Source organism: Centropristis striata, chromosome 6, assembly GCF_030273125.1.
Source record: "Centropristis striata isolate RG_2023a ecotype Rhode Island chromosome 6, C.striata_1.0, whole genome shotgun sequence".
NCBI classification, from domain to species: Eukaryota; Metazoa; Chordata; class Actinopteri; order Perciformes; family Serranidae; genus Centropristis; species Centropristis striata.
In genome coordinates, this window is record NC_081522.1 from 9,168,463 (window position 1) to 9,189,639 (window position 21,177).

The 21,177-nt window shown below is 38.7% G+C and overlaps 2 protein-coding genes across 8 annotated transcripts in view; both read right to left on the bottom strand.

Annotated features, from left to right (window-relative positions):
• Window positions 1-11,951, bottom strand: part of LOC131973219 (zinc finger protein aebp2-like) — a 26,545-nt gene extending 14,594 nt beyond the window's left edge. Inside the window, exons 1-6 of one of the 3 annotated variants that reach the window (XM_059335150.1) lie at window positions 11,328-11,947; window positions 9,240-9,450; window positions 8,807-8,872; window positions 8,534-8,641; window positions 8,031-8,217; window positions 6,297-6,421 (exon numbers count right to left, since the gene is read on the bottom strand). In XM_059335150.1, coding sequence (XP_059191133.1) covers window positions 6,297-6,421; window positions 8,031-8,217; window positions 8,534-8,641; window positions 8,807-8,872; window positions 9,240-9,450; window positions 11,328-11,890 — 1,260 coding nt within the window. In that variant the 5' untranslated portion in view covers window positions 11,891-11,947. Of the gene's footprint in view, window positions 1-6,296; window positions 6,422-8,030; window positions 8,218-8,533; window positions 8,642-8,806; window positions 8,873-9,239; window positions 9,451-11,327 lie in introns of all 3 variants that reach the window. The other 2 variants (XM_059335152.1, XM_059335151.1) reach the window with 2 other exon arrangements.
• Window positions 11,952-14,311: 2,360 nt separating this feature from the next.
• The window catches only part of LOC131972747 (pleckstrin homology domain-containing family A member 5-like), an 86,810-nt gene continuing 79,944 nt past the window's right edge, over window positions 14,312-21,177 (bottom strand). For 2 of the 5 annotated variants that reach the window (XM_059334445.1, XM_059334447.1), the window contains 7 exons: window positions 20,602-20,717; window positions 18,683-18,898; window positions 18,411-18,572; window positions 17,528-17,661; window positions 16,938-17,080; window positions 16,561-16,642; window positions 14,312-15,193 (listed from right to left, as the gene is read on the bottom strand). In XM_059334445.1, coding sequence (XP_059190428.1) covers window positions 15,136-15,193; window positions 16,561-16,642; window positions 16,938-17,080; window positions 17,528-17,661; window positions 18,411-18,572; window positions 18,683-18,898; window positions 20,602-20,717 — 911 coding nt within the window. In that variant the 3' untranslated portion in view covers window positions 14,312-15,135. Of the gene's footprint in view, window positions 15,194-16,542; window positions 16,643-16,937; window positions 17,081-17,527; window positions 17,662-18,410; window positions 18,573-18,682; window positions 18,899-20,601; window positions 20,718-21,177 lie in introns of all 5 variants that reach the window. The other 3 variants (XM_059334450.1, XM_059334449.1, XM_059334446.1) reach the window with 2 other exon arrangements.

Below are 21,177 nucleotides of genomic sequence, written 5' to 3' on the forward strand. Positions count from 1 at the left end.
CTGCTTATCACAGCTAACATTCTTGAGAGCCAGGAAGAGACGTAAGGTACACACGGAGCAGTTATCACCATAAGCAAGTCACTGCTCTTGTTGTGGATTATGTCAGCACCAGACACGTTGGTGCTTTAGACAGGAGTGCATCTGATGGAGACTTGCAACTTTGCTGCAGTAACACCTGGTTCAACTACTCAAGACTTAATCTGCCAACACAACCTCAAACTTCAAGGATTTTCTTCCTGTGAAAATACAGTTGAGACAATACCAGGATTGCCTGAATAGTTGGCCCTTTTCATGCATAACATTTCATCTATCATGCTGTGTTGGTTTATAGTAAAACTGGTCTGGAATTCACACAAACATTGTCAGTCGGGGAAGGCAGAGCTAGAAAAATAACCAGGGGTGTCAAAAATAGCCAGAGATATAACCTCTTGCGTCAATTGGCTCTTTTTTGTTAGGAATGTCTATTTTTAGGATAGGCAATGAGCTCACATGTGGAGAACTTCGCTTACGCACATGAATATCTGAAATTATTTCTGTGACTCTAGGGACTGGCTGCGGCATTGATGGAAACTGGTTGAGGACAGGAGGGACGAGGCTCCACTGAGACAGGAGACACAGACAAAAGACAGAGACCTAGAATCTCTCTTCTCCTAATCAGCTAGCTTTTTCTGTCCCTGCTACCTTTGAGTGAAAAATATGTTTTAATTAATTTGTTTTTTTTGGAACCTAAATCTATTTTATCTCACTGTTCAGATAATTTTGGCTTTCATATGCTCAGGTCCTTCATTTTGTCTTCTGTCTAGCATAAAGCAATAACGTCATTTGTCTCCTTCCGCAGTGTTTCTGAACTAGAATGGTAGAAAATAGCCTCCTCCTATTTTGTTGCAAGTACACAAGGGGTAAGATGAAGTGCACAAATCTATAATTATATTTTTGATAAGCTTCCAGGTATAGAGCTGTCAGACACAAACACATTTAGCTACACTTTGATTCACTTTTGGAAGAATTATTTAGGCTCCGTTAGCAGACATAAATTTGGTTGTTGTTGGCCTGGTGCCTTAATATTTGTCTGTGAGAAGCTTTGCAAATAGCAGCCAAATTGGCAAATCAACCCTATTGTTGTCTCTTGACTGTAATACAGTGTTGAAGCGTAAAACTCTTAAGAGTAGAAAAGAGAACAAAAAGGTAGAGAGAAGCAGCAGTAATGGCACCAGCGATAAAGCCAAAAAATGACTTGAGAATCACACACTTTAACAGAAATACTGTTGAAATCTAAATGCTACTTTGTACCTACAACAACAAAAATTTGTACTACAGTCCCACTTTGCTGGCAAAAATATGGGGTGGATTTCATCAGTCTCCCTGTTAGTGAATCATGGGAAGGATGGAATAGAATAATACATGCAGACATTGTAGGGATGCTTTATGCCGTATGTGAACATGTACAAGTTATGTTATTGGTTAGACTGGTCAGATGTTTTATTCATTAAAAAGTAGTGATGTTTAGGGGGATATATTGGCAGAAATGGGATATACATTTTTATAATCCTGTTTTCTTTAGTGTAGAACTACCTAAGATTTGGTTTGTTTTTACAGTAGCCCAGAATGTACAACCAAAACACTGGCTGTATAGAGGGCCTTCACGTTCGTACGTTATCTGAAGTCTACTGTGGGTTTGGAACGAGAGGGGTTCGAGTTGGTTGCAGCTCACTGCTAGGTTTTGTTGCATTTTAAGTAAAAAACATCCTGTCTCCCTTTACTATCAGATAAAAGTAACAATAACAATCCTTTCAAACTACATTTGATAATTTGTTAATGTGCCAATCAAAACATATTTGTTGTCGTTTGTTTATAGACAACTTAAATTGTTCACGATCCCTCTTTGACATTTCCAAATCAATCTTTAGAAGATGTAAAAACTCCTTCACAGCTTTTCAGAGCATTAGTTTCGCCTCATAAATTAAAATTGTCCTTGCATTATGTTCTTGTTTATCTGCGAGCTTCCAATCGGGGCTTGGCTGGCTACTGCTGCTGCTCCACAGTAGATCCACACGACAACTTCTCAGAGTCAACAACACGGCCTGGCTGCAGCATTAGCCTGAAGCCTGTGCTGGCTGCAGTGGGCCCTACAGTAAATGTCTCAAGCCTTGTGGCTAAGACTCCAAGTGCACCAACAGCAGCTGCTTCACTGCCCTTTTAATTAAAAATGCATAGCTGTTAACCTGTGCCCTCAGGCTGCTCGCAGCACCAGGTTAATAATCACAAGCTCAGGGTACACTTGAAAAGGCCATGACCATGTATGTAAAGGCTGAAGATGAAGAAGTGGGATTGTGTTTAAACAGCATGAAGTGATTTGTGAGCTGAGAGGTTTGATGATGGCAGTTGGTGCTTTAAGGGACAGATCTTAATCCTCTATAGACCCAAGAGAGGGAGGTAAAAGAGACAGAGGGAGGGGGGAGAGAGCGGGAGGAAATAGGGAGTCAACAGTGGATATAAGTGTGGCTCCAAAACAAGGCAGTGAAAACTGCAAGACCAAAGGCGGGGGAGGGCAGGCCTGCTAAAACTGGGTGCCTGTCTGGTGTCAAGGGGTCAAGCTGTGGATGACGCAGATTGGCGCAATAACAAAAATATCCCATCATAAACATGACTGAGCTGCTCTGGCATGTCAGCAGGCCCACTGGCCAAACTCCACAGAACCCCCACAGCTCTACTCCATCTCCCCAGGCCTGGGAGGGTCCGCTGGGGCCCGGGGTCTGACGCAGCGCCGCAGTCCTTCTCCACCACAATCCTCCAGGGATTAGAGCGAAGGAGAATGTATGCCCAACTGGCCAGATCTTCCGATTCCATGACCCTGAACTTCACTTAACCCCTTTTCCTTGTCCTTTCTCTCCAAGTCTCTGTTTCTCTCCATTTGTTTCTCTCCCTCCCCTGGCTGGCTCTTCCTCCTTCGCAGTCTGTGTCCAAATATGCGGTTACCTCTCTTAACCTCTTCCCAAGCTTTATCTTCACTCTTTTTTCTGAGCTTTTCTTTTAAAATTCTTGGCTGCTGGTGAGCAGTTGAGGTTTGTCGGGAGCAGAGCAGAGCCCCGGAGAGTTGAAGGGGACTGAGCAAAGAGCAGACAAATACTGTACCGAGGAAAGCACCAATGTCAACACTCTAATTACATTTTAACACGAACAGAAGCATGAACTGTACGTTTATCTGAAACTGGACATTTTCAGAAATGCTCAAATTATAACTAGTGGGAATGCTTTAAATGGGACAGAGATGCACAAAATGGCTTCATGGCTTTCTATTTGCATGATAAAAATGTACATACATCCATTAGAGACACATGTATGACATGCAGGTCTGTCACACACTACATCATCTGTGACCTTGTGCGCACACACCCCTTCAAAGAATTTAATCAGGATTTACTTTAATGATTAAAACTGATCTCTATTAATCGCTCTGTGAGAGAAGTTTAATCTACCAGAGTTCAATATCATTATAGTGTGTAGTTTGCTGTTTTCAAATGGAACTTGAACTCCACTGCAAGGCGACAGCAACACGGACACTACTGAGGCTAACAATTTAGCAAGCTAGCTAACATAATGCAGAAAATACATTAAACGGAAAGAGATGTGGGTGCATTAGGAATCAGCGTTTTCACCAGACACATTATAAAAATAACTTATAAAGTCCTGAATACCACCAATTGGGGGCGTTCATAAGGACTCTTTTCATGAAAACAGTAAAGACAAACAATTTGAAAGCAGCAACTGTAATATTATGATTCTTTTCTCTTGTACGGAGCTTTTTTCTGCAAATTTCTGTTGTGCAAATTAATGATTTCATGAGCAAGCTATAATTAAAACAAACAAAATCAAGTTAATGTATGCAAGTTTTCTTTTATAAAAATGAAGAAATTGATCTCATGCAACAGTGGATCCTTGTTCTTTGCTTTGTTTAATTGTGTGATATTGCATACATTTGCCATATTGTGATACATATAGAAATCAGAAAAAATCTTATTAATATTGTAATAACTTTAACAACCTTGCTCATACCTGTAAAATACCCTCATACCACTGTATGTATGGTTGTGAGTACACTTAAAGGGCTCAAGGGGATGTTTTCACTTGTTTCTTAAAAGAACAATGTAAATTTTCCCCCTGAACACACTAATTGTTTCTGCCGGTGGTGGCACACTGTACAGCACAGCACATTAAATGTATAATTTATTTAAGACTTAACTCATTTTCTCTGCAGAGTGCTAGAAAAAGATCATACAGGCCAAATTTCTGCCCTCAGGTACCCAGCGTAAACAGAATCATTGTCATTGAGTGCATTTCTACATGAATATAACGAGAGACTGTGCTGAGAAACAGCAGATGATTAATTTTTCCACTGTCATGCAATGTGAGGGTCTTAAACAGGAGGCAGAGTGCTCTCTAGTGGAACTGAACAAGAAAAGCAGTCATTCAAAAAAAAATCTGCCATTCATATCCAAAATGTCATTACAGGTAACTTCTCTTAATACAGAAGTCATTCCTTCACGATTTGAAGCTGCTGTCAGTGACAAATGGAAAATCTTTCACTAGAAAAATAGCTTTTTCCTTTGAGTGCTCAAATGTGCCCTCAGTAGTAAGGTGCAAAGGCATTTTAGAGCTCATTAATAATGGATCACGCACCAGGCTCAGAATGCCATAGACACCATACACAAAAACAATCCAATTGTCTTTCCTGTGAAGCGTGATTCAGAGAAAAACAACATCAAGCCTTGGGGCGATTCACAAGGTTCACTTCAAGTGCACAGAGAAGAAATCTGCAGTGATCAGATTTTCAAATAGTGATTCTTTCATGCCCCCTGTTGTCTAAAGAGAAAATAACACAAGTCTTAAAAAAAATCCATAGGGTGCATAAATGTGAAAACTATTGAGCATTAAATGACTATACTATACATAAAATAGATTACGATTAAACATAACGTACAAATAATACCTTTTACTATTTTCAACAAATGATCTCATATGTTGAAGCTTTGTTTTCTCTGCCATCAGTTTTATGTCAGTGTTCAGGAAACATAGTAATACGGCTATTATGCCTGAAACTCACAGACCTGTCAATTTATACGTAGTTGCAGAGATTATAATTGGCTGATCACATTATACAATCTAATTTAAACGGAATTTGACACTAGGGCTGGGTGAATTAGAGAAAATCAAGTATTCTGATCATTTTGACCATATACCTTGAGATAAATGTTGTGATGATATTGTAAGATTGGCCGTTGGTGCCTTCACTAAGCTATTTGGACAATGAGATTTCTGATGATTAATTATCAGTAATGTGGACATAAAAGCTATATGTGTAAAGGCAAATAATAGAAAACTGATACCAGTCTGGTAAATTCAGAAAATGACACTTTACTGTAATTGCATTTATCAATTCTAATATTTTTAATATTTTTTAGAATATAAAACACTAACTCCCCTCAAAAAGTTGGGATACTGTGTAAAATGAAAATAAACACAGAATGCATCACATTCAAAATGATTGTAATTTTCAGTTTTTTATTATTTTACTGTAACTTTTTTTGGAATCGGTGTTATAATATTAAATCCACAACAATCTTTCACTCAGGTCTCATATTTTGATGCCTTTGGTTAAATCTAGTCTGTCTAGTACATTTCATCTTTTGTCAACATTTTGCATAGAGTTGAAGTAAAGGAATTAATCAACACAGAACAGTAAGTAATTGTGATTATTTTGACTGGTACGATAATTGTGACATGATTTGCAAAATTAGATAGAATGACCATTTTTATATCAATATTCTTATCTTTATTGAAAAACATAATAAAATGATTATGGTGTGATTTTTTCACGGGGATCTATAGCAAACAAAGATGTTTGAAGTCTGTAGAATATGGCGTGTAGGCCGGGACACCTCTGCAGCACATATTTGACACATATTCAAGGTCAACAAACGTGGCATGGGGATGTACTTAAGTGTTTGGAAAACCTTAAAGATGGACGAAGGCTCGGGTGTCAGTGTGTAAATGTGATGTGAAGTGTGATTTTTATTTTTTTAAACGTGCAACAATTTTGATAAAAAATGCGGACTCGGTATGCAAAGGCCTTTAAAAATGCATCTGGTTACTTCTCCCAAGAGAGAATGCATCCTTCAGCCTTCGTCTTTAATTTCCCTTAGCTACTGATTGTGTTTATACCCATTAAAATGGAAACAGGTAGCCAAAGGCAAATATTACCAGACATATAAAAGTAGTGAAGCTGCACATGGACTCACCGAGCTGTGGAAGACCACACTGTGGCCGTTGCCCACGCTTTCGATGTGGGTGGCGAGGTTGAGACAGATAGCCCTGTGGCGAATAGCGTCCATGGTTTGAGCATCGAAGAAGTCGTGGGGTCTTGCTGGAAGAGGAGAAGGAGAGAATCAGATGAGAGCAGAGTCAAACAAACAGAACACCAGAGCTCCCACACTGGACAAACAGAAAATCTTCCTGTCTCTAACCAGAAGTATGTCAGAGTAATTTTATGACAAACGCTATTCCTTTGTGATGTCGAAATGTGTAAAAATAAAATAAAAAGGAAGTTCAACTCTACATTGACAGCTGTAGTTATCAGATCTTATGGTTTGTGCTCTGAATAACTATGGCACTGCACATATTCAATACTCAATACTCAGACCTTATGACATTTTAACTAATAAGAATATACATTTATTTAGGATTTTGGGCTGATGTAAAACACTTTGTAGAAGTGTAGAAATATATGATATTTGATATACGATATATTTAACTTCTCAGATTATTAAAAGTTTGACTTAATTCTAGATGTTGCTGACCAGCATGTTGCTCTGATGCAAGAGACTCAGTGGATAATCATGTCGCTCAACAGGAACATAATTTTCAACTGTTGGCACAAAAACAGCAACAGGAAGTGGTTAATGCAAGAATATTAACTTCATGACTGCCACTGGGTTTTCAGCCAATTAACGTCAGTAGAAACAACTTGCAGAAATGCATGTATTACATCCTGCATTTTGATGCTGTTTTATTGAAGGTATGCTGTCATCTGGGTTTATTGGAGTGGTGAGCTAAGACTGTTCTTTAAACTGTTTCTGTTTTCATTGTGACATCTGAGTGATTTTACAAACATCATCTTCTTTTAAAAGGCAAGAAAATTCTCATTTTCGCTATTTGTCTTTTTGTGCTTAATTTTCTGGCAGCCTGTCTTGTGGATGAAAGGTGTTTCAGCACTCAACCTTCACACTGCTCTATCATGCACTAATAAGGTGTTTTCAAAGGGGTCCCTGTTCCAGCTGAAATATCATGCATCAGTGACAGAAAAAAAAAGTTTGGATGGATTGTTACCTGGATTGGTTTAAATCTGTTTAATTTGATTCTGGTATTGCTCTTGAATAAATGTAAAATAATGGCTGTCTAGGAGGTAATCAATCTAAAAGCTATGCTTGGGAAAACAGTAAGCGATTGCTACTGAAATATATGAAACCGCTGGTGTGGTCTTCCAATGGCCACATAAATCTTCAACTAAAATTGTAAGACACCATGGACATAACACACGTGTTTTACAACAATAGCATAAATCTGCAACATGCTAATTGTATGTAATATAAACCATTTAGATCACCATCAGTACACAAATGCAACACAAGCAGAGATGTACAAGTAGCAAAAAAGGACTGAGTTTGCATAATACAAACCCAGGACATCTGAGTCAAAACATGCCACCAAGGAGCTAAGTTTCAGTATCAACCTGACCACAAAAGAATCAGCTGAGATGAAATATTCAGACAACAGTTTAGCTTTCCAGCTCTAGCTACTCGAACAAAGAGATGAGGGAGGATAGAAGCTGAAAACATCTGTTTCAGCACAACAAACATGGCAGAACCTCAAAAATGTGTTATGCTTGTAATCCTTCCCAATAAAAAAAAGAGAGAGAAGTCACAATGTGAAACATTTTGAAAGAGGGTTAGTTTGTGTGTCTGTTAGGTACGTACGTAGGGAGCACCTGCGTTTGTTCTTGAGCTTCTTCCTTTTGTTGAGTCCAGCCTTGGAGGGCGACTCCTCCTTGAGTTTGGCTTGGCTGGACATTTTGGAGGAGCTCTGCTGGTTGAAGTGGCTGGGGACATGGCGAGCTAAACCTCCTTGGGAAGCAAAGCTGGCGTTACAGCCACCAACTACACACTGCAGCAGAGCATTAAAACACAGAACAATAAGTATATTGACCACTTAACAGACTAAGAGTTTTTTTGAGTCAATGGCATGGAAGAGTGGTAGATGCATTCCTTGACACACCATCACAAACACTTACATACATAGAGAACAGTCCTCTACAATTCTACATTACTGAAACAACTAAGATGAGGGCTCACTCTAGATGTTCAGAATATTAGGATATAGCTAAATGAAATCAGAAATCAGATCATCAGAATTTGGAGAAACCGCTGCAGATGTATTGTACATAGTTACTGGTTGTTGTTGGGGGTTTTTTTTGTTTTACCTTGAAGGGTTTATCTCCACTGTGGGTCAACATGTGTCTCTGGAGCCAACTTTGACTGGTGGACGGTGTGTTATACACCTTGCAACCCTTCCACAGACAGACAAACACCTGAGGGACCAAACACAAATATGAAGAGAGGAGAAGGACAGAAGTAGAGAGAGAGAGAGAGAAAAAAACAGATTAGTTGCCAAAACAGCTTGGAGATGGTTTGGTGGACAGAAAGACAAAAAGAGGTTTCTTAAAATATATACTCTGTATTCCTAACTTTCATACTCTGGAGTCTGTGGACTTGCTTGAATCCGGTCTGCAGGCGGAAGAGGTCAGGGTGTTTTCTGGCACCTTTTTTGTTTTAGTCAAGAAATAGAATATGTCAACATCTGACTGTGAACCTGAAGCTCTTATTTTAAAAACAGTTATTTCACATTTTTGATTGTAGTTTCTGCTGCTTTTTTATGATACTTGGCTTTTTTAACACATTTTTTCTTTTCTCTTTAGTTTATTTCGTCAGGGTGAAGTAGATGACTACAGCGATTTAACTTTAATACTGGCATGCAGTCCATTTGCAGTAACTCTGTCATTAATCTCTGGACTCTGGACGGTCAATGTTAGGCTTCAGGAAAAAGGGAAATTATCTTTATTGGCTACTTGTCAGACAGAATAAAGGAGATCAACACAAAGCTTGTCCAAAAGTTTAAAGTCTACTGACCCCTCCTCTCTGTCCATCCACGTGAATGCCCCTGATATGCTCTGCCAGGTCAGGACTCGAGTTAAAGCACTGCGGACAGAGGTCCCAGCAGCAAGGGTAAGCCACAGTCTTCGCCCCGGAGGAGCTGGCACTGCTCTGTCCGTTCATCATAGTAGGCGTGGAGCGCCCACTTGACACCGTGCTCTCCATCTCCATCAGGGTGCTGCTGATACTGTGAGAGAGAGAGAAAAGGCAGAGAGAGAGGAGAGGGTGGGTGGGTGGGTGGGTGGGTAGAGAGAGGAAGGAGGAAGAATACAGTCCCGTCATTGTTATAAAACATGGGTGCCATCAAAAACATCTTCATAGATTAGATGAGGCTTTGCACATTCGTGAAGAACAGGTGCAGACATTACAAGCCACATTAAATAGTCACTATGCGTGAAAGCCTTCAGGCTGCAACTGATTTTCCATGCATGCCACTTTTATCACTCATGCCAAATCAATTATAATGCTGTATTCAGTGTTCCTAGCACTACATTTGCTGTGCTGTCAACATAAAAAAAAGAGCTTGTAGGCAACAGGCACCTCATCATTCATTCAACAAGAAACAGTTACACATTATCATTTATAGATTTTTCTGCCACAATCTTATTAATGGGATGTGTAGAATTTTCATTTAATAAATGTATATCCCTTGGAAGTTTGATTTTCACTGTACATAATTATGTATAGGGCTGCATGATTTGGGAAAATTATGAAATTGTGATTATTTTTGACTAATATTGCAATTGTAATATAATGATATATATATATATAATATTGGAGGGAATGGTTATTTTTGTATCAATTTTCACACAAAAATATATAAAATGATCATGGTATGAATTTTTGCGAGGATCTATACCAAACAGGTTTTTTTCGGGTTCTTGTGAAGCAACACAGAATAGTTCCAGAATGGTGTTTTCAGACGTATTTTGCCTTTTTGCACCTCCTGCCATTTCAATAATGCACTACATCGTGTTGCGATTTTGATAAAATTGTACAGCAGTAATTATGTATGTGCAAAGTTAGACACTAAAAAGTACTTTCCCATTGATATGATGAAGGTGGAAAGTTTCTCTGTGTTCTTTGTGGGGAAACCATAACAAGCACAAATAATTATTCAACCACAGTATTTTAACAGGTGTTTAATCATGTCTGATGTTGCATGTTAGGAGCTAAAATGAAAATTTGACACAAAGATGACAATGACTGAGGGTTGCGATTTGAGTACAATTTTGGTTGATGGAGTAGTACATGTTATCATACCTTGACCTACGAACGCTAACTCGTCACACTGTTAAAATAATCGCCTAAGTCATTTTTTGTCAAAATTGTTTTTTTTGCCTAAATCATCTCCTCATGACGCCGGCCACTTATGGTAAAAACGCCTACATCCCCAGTTGATCAGATCATGTGATTTTACCCCTTTAAGATAATGGCCTATGTCAAGTGTGTGACTTAAGATGATGAAGATGAAAATGAAGATTAAGATTTATTATGCCTAAATCAAAATAAAATGTGACTTAGGCAATTTTTGAACATGCCTTTGTGACTTAAGCAAGATATGGTAACTCTTTATTTTGAAGGCGTCTACATGAGAGTGTCATAAACATGACATGGGATGGGTCTTGAACATTAATGACACTTTGAAGTAACATTAATGCTCATGATACCTGTCATGCCATGTTTCTGACAGGCTTGTGTTACCATATCTTGCTTAAGTCACAAAGGCATGTTCAAAAAATTGCCTAAGTAATTTACTTTTCTTAAGTTACATAATTTACACACAGTGTTATAACTATGCCAATAGCCATCCTTTGTTACATCTTTTCTGAGTGAAATGATCAATAAATGTCATATGTTACACTTTTTGAATAAGTTTTTTGTGTTTCCTGCAAAACTTGAAAAAATTAGTTAGGCGATTATTTTAACAGGGTGACGGATTACAAAAACTCGACAGTTAAGATATTAGCTGGTTAAAAAGATAGGAAAAATGACTTTCACTGTCCGTAGCTACTGTAGTCCGTTCACACCCACCAACTTTCATTTGTTATTTCACCGACTAACCTGTCCTCTGAGTCCACACGGCTCAACGGTTCACCATCCGAGGACGATATCTCCACACTCGGCCGCCTCTTGTCGCTCAGCTCTCCGGCCCCGCCGCTGGCTTTCTCCCCATTCTCACAAACTGTTTTGCTTTTCTCGCAGTTTATCCCCGAACACCGGCTGTCCTCCACCGGCTCCTCCTTTGCCTCTTTCAGTGCGTTATCGTTGACTGGTTCGTTATTGTTACTTTCTCCCGGGCTCTGCTCCGGCTCCGGCTTCTGCTCCGGCTTCTGCTCCGGTTCTTCCGGAGCGGCTGCTGTCACCTCCTGGTTCTCCGTCACTGCACCGTCGTCTGTCACCGCCTCGTCCGCGGCCTTGTCTGCCTCTTCAGCGGGCTTCTCCTCGCCGGCCTCCGCGTCCACCGCTTCCATTTTCGGTTCTACGCTACTGCGTGGTTGCTCTGTTTCCGGTTCTGTGAGGAGGCCCTTTTCTTTCTCCTCACCGTCGCCCTCGTTTGTCTCCACCTTCGGTACATCGTTCTCAACACTCAGTACGGGTGTTTCTTCTGCAGCCGCAGCAGCCATTTCAGCGGCGGTGCGTACGTGCCGTGGGACAGTGTCGCTATTAAAATTCACCCGTGGCGCCGACAACTGCCTCACTGCAGAAGAAGGGCGGGTCAAATCACACTGTCTGCTCTCTGATTGGTCAGAGGCGGCACGAGGAGGAGAAACTCGGCGTTGGCATTTAAACTTTCCATGTGTTTCCGAAATACTCAGTTTCTTTTAAACACGGAAGACGTAATGTTGTTTACGACAGAAAAGGTTCCCAAAATTATGGCCAGGGGAGATTCCTTCAGGTGTCATACACATTTACTAAAGTTTATCTGTGTCATAGACTGGCTTTTGTTTTTTCATCCTTTTTTTTTTCTGGTGTTTATTTTATTTCTTATTCCATTGATTATTATTCATTGATTTTGAGGACTTTCATGTTTTTTATTTATTAAGAATTACATTTTTATATTTATTCCATTGACTTTTCGTTATTGATTGATTTCGGCATTTCCTTGCTTTAATGTATTCAGAATTGTATCGTTTTTTATTTTTATTTTATTATATTCCGCTGACTTTTATTTATTGATTTTGAGCATTTTTTTTATTTATTTACTCCATTTTTAAAATGTTTTTATTTGACTTTATTCCATTGAGTTATATTAATTTATTTGGAGTATTATTATTATTATTATTATTATTATTATTATTATTATTATTATATTATTATATATTTATTATTCATTTATTAAGAATTTAATTTAATTTTTCTGTTTATTGTCAATATTGCTGTTAAGCACTTTGGGCTGCATGTTTGTGTGAATGGTGCTATATAAATAAAGATGAGTTGAGTTATAGTATCAAAATGTATCTGCTGGGGGACAGTATACTAATTCTCTTGCTTATAGCCATTAATGAGCAGAACCATTAGCTTACCAGGTTTCATCTAAACCTTCTTATTTGGTGTTCATCCGACAATAACATTATAATCAGAAAAGCATAAGGTTTAGGTTAGGCTTTCATTTACAAGGGATTTATGTTAGTGTTCCCTCCTCTGCTTTTGTTGTGTATCATATTAAAACATTTGATAGAAAAGGATTTTCTTTTGTGATACTTTTTATAATATGAAGTACACCAGAGTCATCCAACTAGGACTTTATTTTAGTAAAAATGAGGTCTCCACTAGCATATACTGTACATACTACAAACAATTCTATTGCAGCAGAAATACCACAAGAGGGAGCCATAGTTCTATATTTGAATTGGTTGTCACTCAGACTGACGAAATCAAACAAATTAAATCACTCCACACTTTCCTTCATCTATACCCCATTTAATATATGATTTTTGCTGATGAAACTGACAAATCATTAATCCAATTTACAAGCATAACATTTTAAAGGTTTACAAAGCCCTAAAATCTCTGCTATACTTTTCAATATTGTGTTAAAATGTATTCAGTTATATACGCATAATATATTGCTGTAAACAAAGACAGCATTCTCATCATGCAGGGCAAAGCTGAACTTAAAGCTGAAGCTAATGAACAAGAGTGAGCAGGTTTATGTGGTCTTGTTTTTTTATTTTGGGGATGTGGCAACCCATCTGATCCATCAGCCTAAACTTTCATGTTAAGTTATTGGCCTACATTGCAACTTGTATGTGCTATGTCACTGAGGTATAGACAACAATTATAATCTGGAATTATAATTCCTGTTATATTTAGATTTAAACTTGATGTGCTAAAAGTTGCGTGCGTGAGAAGTTTAAATAAAAAGCAACATTATCGCATAACTGAGTCATGTTGTGGACTGTTCTATTCTTCCTTTAGAGTTCAATATTTGTTTTTTGAGATTGCCAGGTCAAGCAAAGTGCATCCATACAAATGTAGTGACAGGCTAGTTGTTTAAGAGGGAGGAATGTGATACTGGATTGTTATCGGCAGATACTCAAAGTTGCAGCATCTGTATCCTACGTGAAAAGTGTTATCAAGCCATCTTTACTTCATTATCAGCTTGTCCACTACAGCTCACTACATATGTGGTAAATAATAAAATGCAAACCCCTTGTTAAGAACAGCAACATTTATTTAACATGATATAAAACAGATGAAATATGAACATTTGCAAATCAAATCTAGTATGTAACCATATGTTGGATACATCCTCCCATCCTGCTGTACCATGTACATTATATACACAGTAAACCTCTGATAATTACACTTTGTACACACGCACACACACACACACACACACACGCAAATCCTGGATTCACAAATGTTTTATTTTTATTGCTTTTTACATGTGCTAATCTTTTTTATTTTTTAGTTCCAAGACTTCAAACCAACATGTCATAAAATAGAACCAAACTCTGATTATTTTTCCTTCTCTCAGTTTAAATATATCTCTCAGCATTAAAAAAAGACAGTATAGAGTGACTCAAACATTCACATATGTGTCGGCAACAATGCGACAGGGACTGCAGAAGATCCCATTTTTAAATAATTACAACCCAGAAACAGGAAAAATTACAAATAATCTTTGTCTGTAGCAATAAAGTGGCTCCTCCTTTCCTTATAATGGAGGGATCTACATCTCTTTATAAACTCGCCTTTTGCATCGACAAATGTTCTTTACAATAAATGGATAAATATGAATGGTTAGTTAATGAATGGTGTCTAAAAAACAAACTGAATGACTTATAAAAGATTAAGTGAGCTAAAATGATGTGAAAATATGTTTTTGAAACCTTTTAGGACAGGTAGTGTATGAAAAATGTGGCCAAAACATTTTGTCACAGGCCCTTAGGCTCAAAACAGATTTCAGTCTATTAGCCTAATATATATATATATATATATATATATATATATATATATATATATATATATATATATATATATATATATATATATATATATATATATATATATATATATATATATATATATATATATACATACATACATACATGTTGGCCAATATTCAAACAAGAACCTAATAAAACCATATAAATAATGAAAAATAACCTTAAAAGCCTTGTAAAAACTGAAAACGGAACTGCAACCATAACAGTATGAAAGCTGTATTGTGTGGTGCCCCAAAGAGGCAAAATACAGAGAAATGTCACAGAGAAAGTTTTTGTTGGTGGCTAAGAGCTTAAGACGTCACAGTGAGCATACAGAAGTCAGGAGGTTAACACCCCAGAGTACGGAGTAGGCAGTTTCACTGTCTGTAGGCCGTGGCCTTGTGCTGATGTCCTCAGGGAAGTCTTCAGGGGCATCTTTACACCTCCACTGCTGTTTCCTTCATGTGTAGGTTTTCACTGAGGCCAGAGCCTGTGCTGCGGAAAGAGAAGGACAGATTTTATAATGGGGCAAAGGTCAAATTATGCTCTAAAAATAAAACTAGACAAGGGATATGTGACATAATTCTTCAATACATTCAGTGGCCACTCTGTTAGGTACACCAGTACAGTCTTATGCAATCCTGGACAACTTCTTTAAAACTTCTCTAAAGTTTACTTATCCCAAAACTTCTTATGGTCCGTTCAATAATGTTTAAGCATTGAGGTCATAGTTAGCAGTGGTGGTGTGATAGGCTGCATTATAATATCCTGCCCCCCTGTATGTAAATACAACCCTGATTCCAAAAAAGTTGGGACACTCCTCGAAACATTGCATGTCACGCAGTTTCCCTGTTTGATTGTTAGATATTGTGTCTTTGTGTGTTATTCAATTCAATGCAGATTGCAATTTGCAGATAATTGCATTCTGTTATATTTTTCACAGCATCCCAACTTTTTTGGAATCAGGGTTGTACATTAGGGGGCAGTAATCCAGTACAACCCAACACCACCTTTTACTATACAGTCAGTATTAAACATTCATTATATGTAGAATTGTGAGCTTTTAAATCTTTTAACATTTTCATTATAGCATTGTCTTTTTTAATCTACTTTATCTATTTCTTTATTCTAGTTTTATTTCACTGCGTTTTACATTTTCATCATTTTTAATGTCTCTTTTATTGGTCTCAGACAGTTGAATTGCTACATTGGTTTAGAATTTTCTGTTGTTTTTACAATTTACTATTGCAATTTACTATCAGCTTATCAGTGATCTGTGAAACACTTTGACCTACACTAACCTGTATGAAAATTGCCATACAAACATAGTTTTGATTGATTAATAGAATTGATTTTGGTAATTTCCAACAATGTCAATAAAAACTGACCAATATAAAGTTTGAAAATGCAGGAGTTGTGGCTGAGCTGCATTAGATTGTACCTAATGCTACCTCATTGTACCTTATTAGGCATCCCTAATAAAGTGGCCTTTGAGTCTATATTACATATTTGAGTCATTTGAGTCTTATAATATAAATATTATAAATATTATAAATGTGAAAAAACAAGGGGGCCTTAAAGCAACACTGAGCTGAGTCCTGTGACTACACAGAGGACATGAAATATCACAAGATGAGAAAAAAATATGGATGTACAGAAACAGAGAATACACACTTAACACATAATTACACATAAAACATTTGACCCTTCATAAACTTCTGCATAAATTACATCACTCGTTTTATTCTGACATGCTTTTCCCCCTCCCAGAGACAACAATTATAACACTGAGAACACTTTAGCATTGTGAGTATGGACAAAAACAGGTTGATGAAGACCCTTACTGGTGCTACTACACACACATGAAGTGAGACCCATCAGTGAGTTGAGGGGGTGAGTTAGGAGACTGTGGTAGGGGTGGGGAAGAGGACGACGGGCTTTTCACTGCAAAGAAACAGAGCAACATGTCGAACACACAGGCACACACAAATTAACAAAAACAAATTACATCAGCAGCTAAACGGCCAAACAAAACAAAATAATCACTCAAATCAATGGAATTAATGAAGAAACTACTGAGACTGCAGTGATAAATGACTGAACACGAACACAATGGAAGCAGCTGCCGTTTGATAAAGCATCGTGAAAAGGAGTGATCTTTAAGAACAGGCTCACACTAGCTTTTTTTTTTTTAATCACATGCATTATTTTATCCTCCCTCTTCTCTCTAGAGATGTACCTGCTACCAGCTTGCTGCGTTTGGAGGCCTCTGCTGCCAGCTCGTAGGAGATATTAATCATCTTCTCTTTCTCCTGTACGGTAACCTCCACTTCAGTGTCCTCCTCTGGGCTCAGAGCCATACTAGGCAGCACATTCTGCATACTGTGAGCACACATACACATACAAAATGTTCTCTGTGACATACAGTATACAGCTTTAACTGTAAACATAGTTTCAGAATAAACACAATTACCGCGGGACAGAGAAGCTATCTCTTTTAAATCAAATCAGGAGGGCTGACATTTAGAATAAAATGTCACAGTTGCTCAAAGATAAGAGCATGGGCCTTTCTGCACATCTAAGGCACTGATCTGCATGGGAAGAGCAGGCAGGAAGCGTGGCCTCATAGTGATGTCTTGCTATGACCCCAAACTTATCTCTCACTTCTAATAAGAATTTCATGCATGACCTCTGCTGGGAAATATCAGTGCCCACCTGCATAGATAACCCTTTGTCCAAAGGGTCCTTACGTAACCTCAAGCGTCTGAGCAGCCCTGTCCTCGCTTAATAAGAGTTACTGATACAGACGGATCATGACGATGTGTTTACCTGTTTTTGGCTATGAGGGCTTTGATGCGATCAACTTTCCTCTGCTTATCAGCCTCCTGCTCAGGACTCAGAGCCTCCTCGGGGTCTGACTCCACATAACGCTCAGGAATCAGCACTTTGTCAGGCACGGAAAGCTGAAGAAACACAACACAAGGAAACACTTTATATAACACACTTCATACAAATGAATGGGATACTACGTGCTGTAGGAATAAAAGAAAAACGCCGCAAGCAAAACATGTCATTAATAAAAATCAGTAAAAATCCGAAAATTCCATTTATAAACAACTAACAGATGTATGTCATTATCAGATCACATATTTCCACATATTGCGTGTAGAAAAACTAAATGGAACATCACCGTAGGCTTTGTCCCAAAGCGAGAAACACTTAATGTGAGACGTTCTACAGCACGCAGAGAGCCGTTGGGAGCATATGCTGTAAGGAGTTAATTGATGTAAACCAGAGAGAGGGCATGAACTCTTGTAAAAACAACAACAACAACCTTAAAATCAAATGTAGTGCTTATAGGTACTAAAAATTCCTGCCTACAGTGTTTTTAACATTTGCATATTGGTAGACTGATTTCTAAAAATGTAATAACAATAAAGTAATTGATTTCTAAGGAAGGCCGGTTAAGTATGGAATTAGAGTGATTAAAATATGAGCAGACAGAAGTAGGAGTATGAGTAGGCAGAAATACAGACTAACTGTGTCTTAATTCATCTACTTCAGTTTTTAAAAAAACAGAGTCGCTGTAATAAGAATCATGTGTGCATCAATAATTAATGTGATGTTGGTAAACACTGTCTAAATAATTTGCCTGTAATATTATCAGCCCTCTCAGTGTGATTAGTAAGATAAGACAATGGCTGTGCCGTACCTCTCGGTCCATATTTAAGTGGTCAGCATGTGAGGCTTCTTTGAGACGGGCGATCTCCTCAGCGGGCGTCTCCTGCTCCCTCACCACCTCCTGCTGCCTGAGTGAAGCCTCCAGCTCCTGAATGTCACTGCTTATCCCCCCATCTCTGCGCCTCATTTGGGACTAGATAAGACACAGGACAAAAACAGGACAAAATTGCAGAGAGATCAGGTCACGTGACATGATTCCAAGACATGATATCAGCCTGCTCTGATATTGCTTTAATCCAATACCTGCATACTGCGAAGATGGTTTTCCTTATTAAATGAGTGACTGCGAGAGGGCGTGTTTTCCTGGCTGCTGCCCCGGATGTGGTGGCCTTTCTTTTTCTCCCTGAGGGCACCTTGCTGGTGGCGGCGGATCCGCTCCAGCTGCTCCTCCACGCTCATCCTGGGCCGGCTGCTTTCCCCGGCACACAGCTGCTGCTCCACGGCGCTGCGTGGACGCTCCTGTTAGTCACAGAGGACAAACACAGACACAGAAACACAAACAACACGCACAATAAATAGAAGTTAATAACACTGTAGCATGCTAGGAGACAAATGTCACTAGGGTACATTTTTACAAATCAGAGCCACAGTTTGGGTGTGGAGCTAAGTGGCGTCATAGTGTGGTTGGGTTAGATCTCATAAAGCAGCTGCAGTGAGTACTAGGAATAGTTGAAAACAGTTAAAATCTGACCAAGTAGAATAATCACATCTTCTCTGGTAATACAGCGTGTGCTGGAAAAACGTTTTGCTTCTTTAAACAAAGAAGTCAGGATTGACATAATAACCACAATAATGACTGTGAAATGGCTCTTTAATGCTCACTCTTTTAGAACCAAAACCTGGCTGGCTGCTGTGCACACACGCGCTCCTGCTGGCACACATGGGTGCACTCAGAGAGGCTAGGGGCCTGTTAGTGCCTGAGCAGGACAGGCTGATGATGTGAAGTGAACTGAGGAGAAGCTGTTCACTTGCAGGTTTGTGCCATGCTGGAGGGTCTGGCAGATCTGGATTTAGTCCAGAGCCCGAGGATGCAGCCTCCACTGTCCAGATTGTTGAAGAGGCTGGTATCCAAGGGCCTGAGCTGAAATCTAAAGGCTTGTGACACACTCTCTTACAACCACAAGCTATCAGGCCCACAGGGACGACTTCAGTACTGTATGTGCGCTCAGCCGACATTTCACAAAGTTTACGTAGTTTCATTTATACTATGTCCATCTTTTTTCAAACACAAACACATACAGACTAAAAAGAGGACACACCCTACAGTGTGGTGAACTAATGACATGGTTAGTGTTTTTAAGTTGATAGTGTTTGAGGCTGGAAACTGTATAAACCGAGCTTGGCATCTATTTTATGACAGCCTGGTTTTAGGAGCATGAGTCACACCCTGGTCACATGATGAGTGGCATTTTCTGCCACATGCTAACTTTCAGCCAACAGCTTAATAACCAAACCGACCACTTGAGAGAGGAGTAAATGCAGTTCAAGGAGTAACCAGTTTGCTTCTGCTCATAGGAGGTTTACAATGACGAGATAATAAGAAAAGAAAGCGAGAGCAAAATGCAATCATTATTGTTATTATTATTATTCTGCTGCTTGGAGACGAAGATGGTTCGGCTCACTAGAAAATACTTGCTTGACAGTTTAGTCCTTTTTAATAATAATAATAATATTAATAACAATAATAATAACAATTATACAGAACTTACTGTACAGAACGTTTCATACAATAAAGGAAACACAAAGTGCTCTATAATAAGGAAATTACATGGCAAAAATAGACAAAGAATGAACATAAAAACAGGACTTGAATGACATAAATAATGGGAAATGAGATGGAAAATAAAACCCACTTGGTCATAATACAAAAAAAGATCAACATATAATGCTTAGTGCGCACAATACAAGATGGAAAAAGAAACCCACATAATAAACATCAAACTCTGTGCCCATTTTTGCATCATTCGTGATGGACATGGACATTTTTAAGACAAAAACACAGAAAGTACTTTGCCTTGAGCGTTTTCTTTCCGCCAGCTAAACCAATTTTTACAAAACCTTTTTGTAGTTATTTCCTGACAACTGTTGGCAATATCCTGCTTCATCCTGGCCCAAAAGGTTAGGACTCGCTAAGAACAATTTACAGTTACCATTAGACTCACCGTCCTGGGGTCGGGCCTCCTGCTCTTCCTCAAGGTAACATATGAAGCAATGGAGGAAGACTCAGGCACTGGAGACTTGGTCCTGGGTGGGACAATGCCAACTGGGTAGGAGATCCCTAGCAGCGGTAAAAAAGACAAGAGGTCAATAAGACGCCTAGCTCAAAGACAGAGAATTTGCTTTATAACAATAAATTTATTCACTTAGATGCTGTTATATGAACTAAGTCTGCACAATATTAACATACAGTGTGTATGCGCAATTACAAAAAAATTCCCAAGCCTGTTTTTACAAGTATGGGGATTTCCACATCAGTTTGGTAATCAACATTTTCTCAAGTTTGTTGAATAAAATCTTCTGTGTATTGGTGGAACCTTCAAATTTAATCCTGGGAATGTAAACTCGGACTCTACTGACAATTACAGTATTTCCCACAGCATTTGCAGCATTGGCAAGTTGCTACTATTGATTGTGTGGCGGTGCGGAACAAGTGAAGAGCTACAGTGTAATCATTCAACTTCAAAACACCTGCATTACGCTGTGTATGCTGTTTCACCAAATCCAGGCCAATTTGCTAT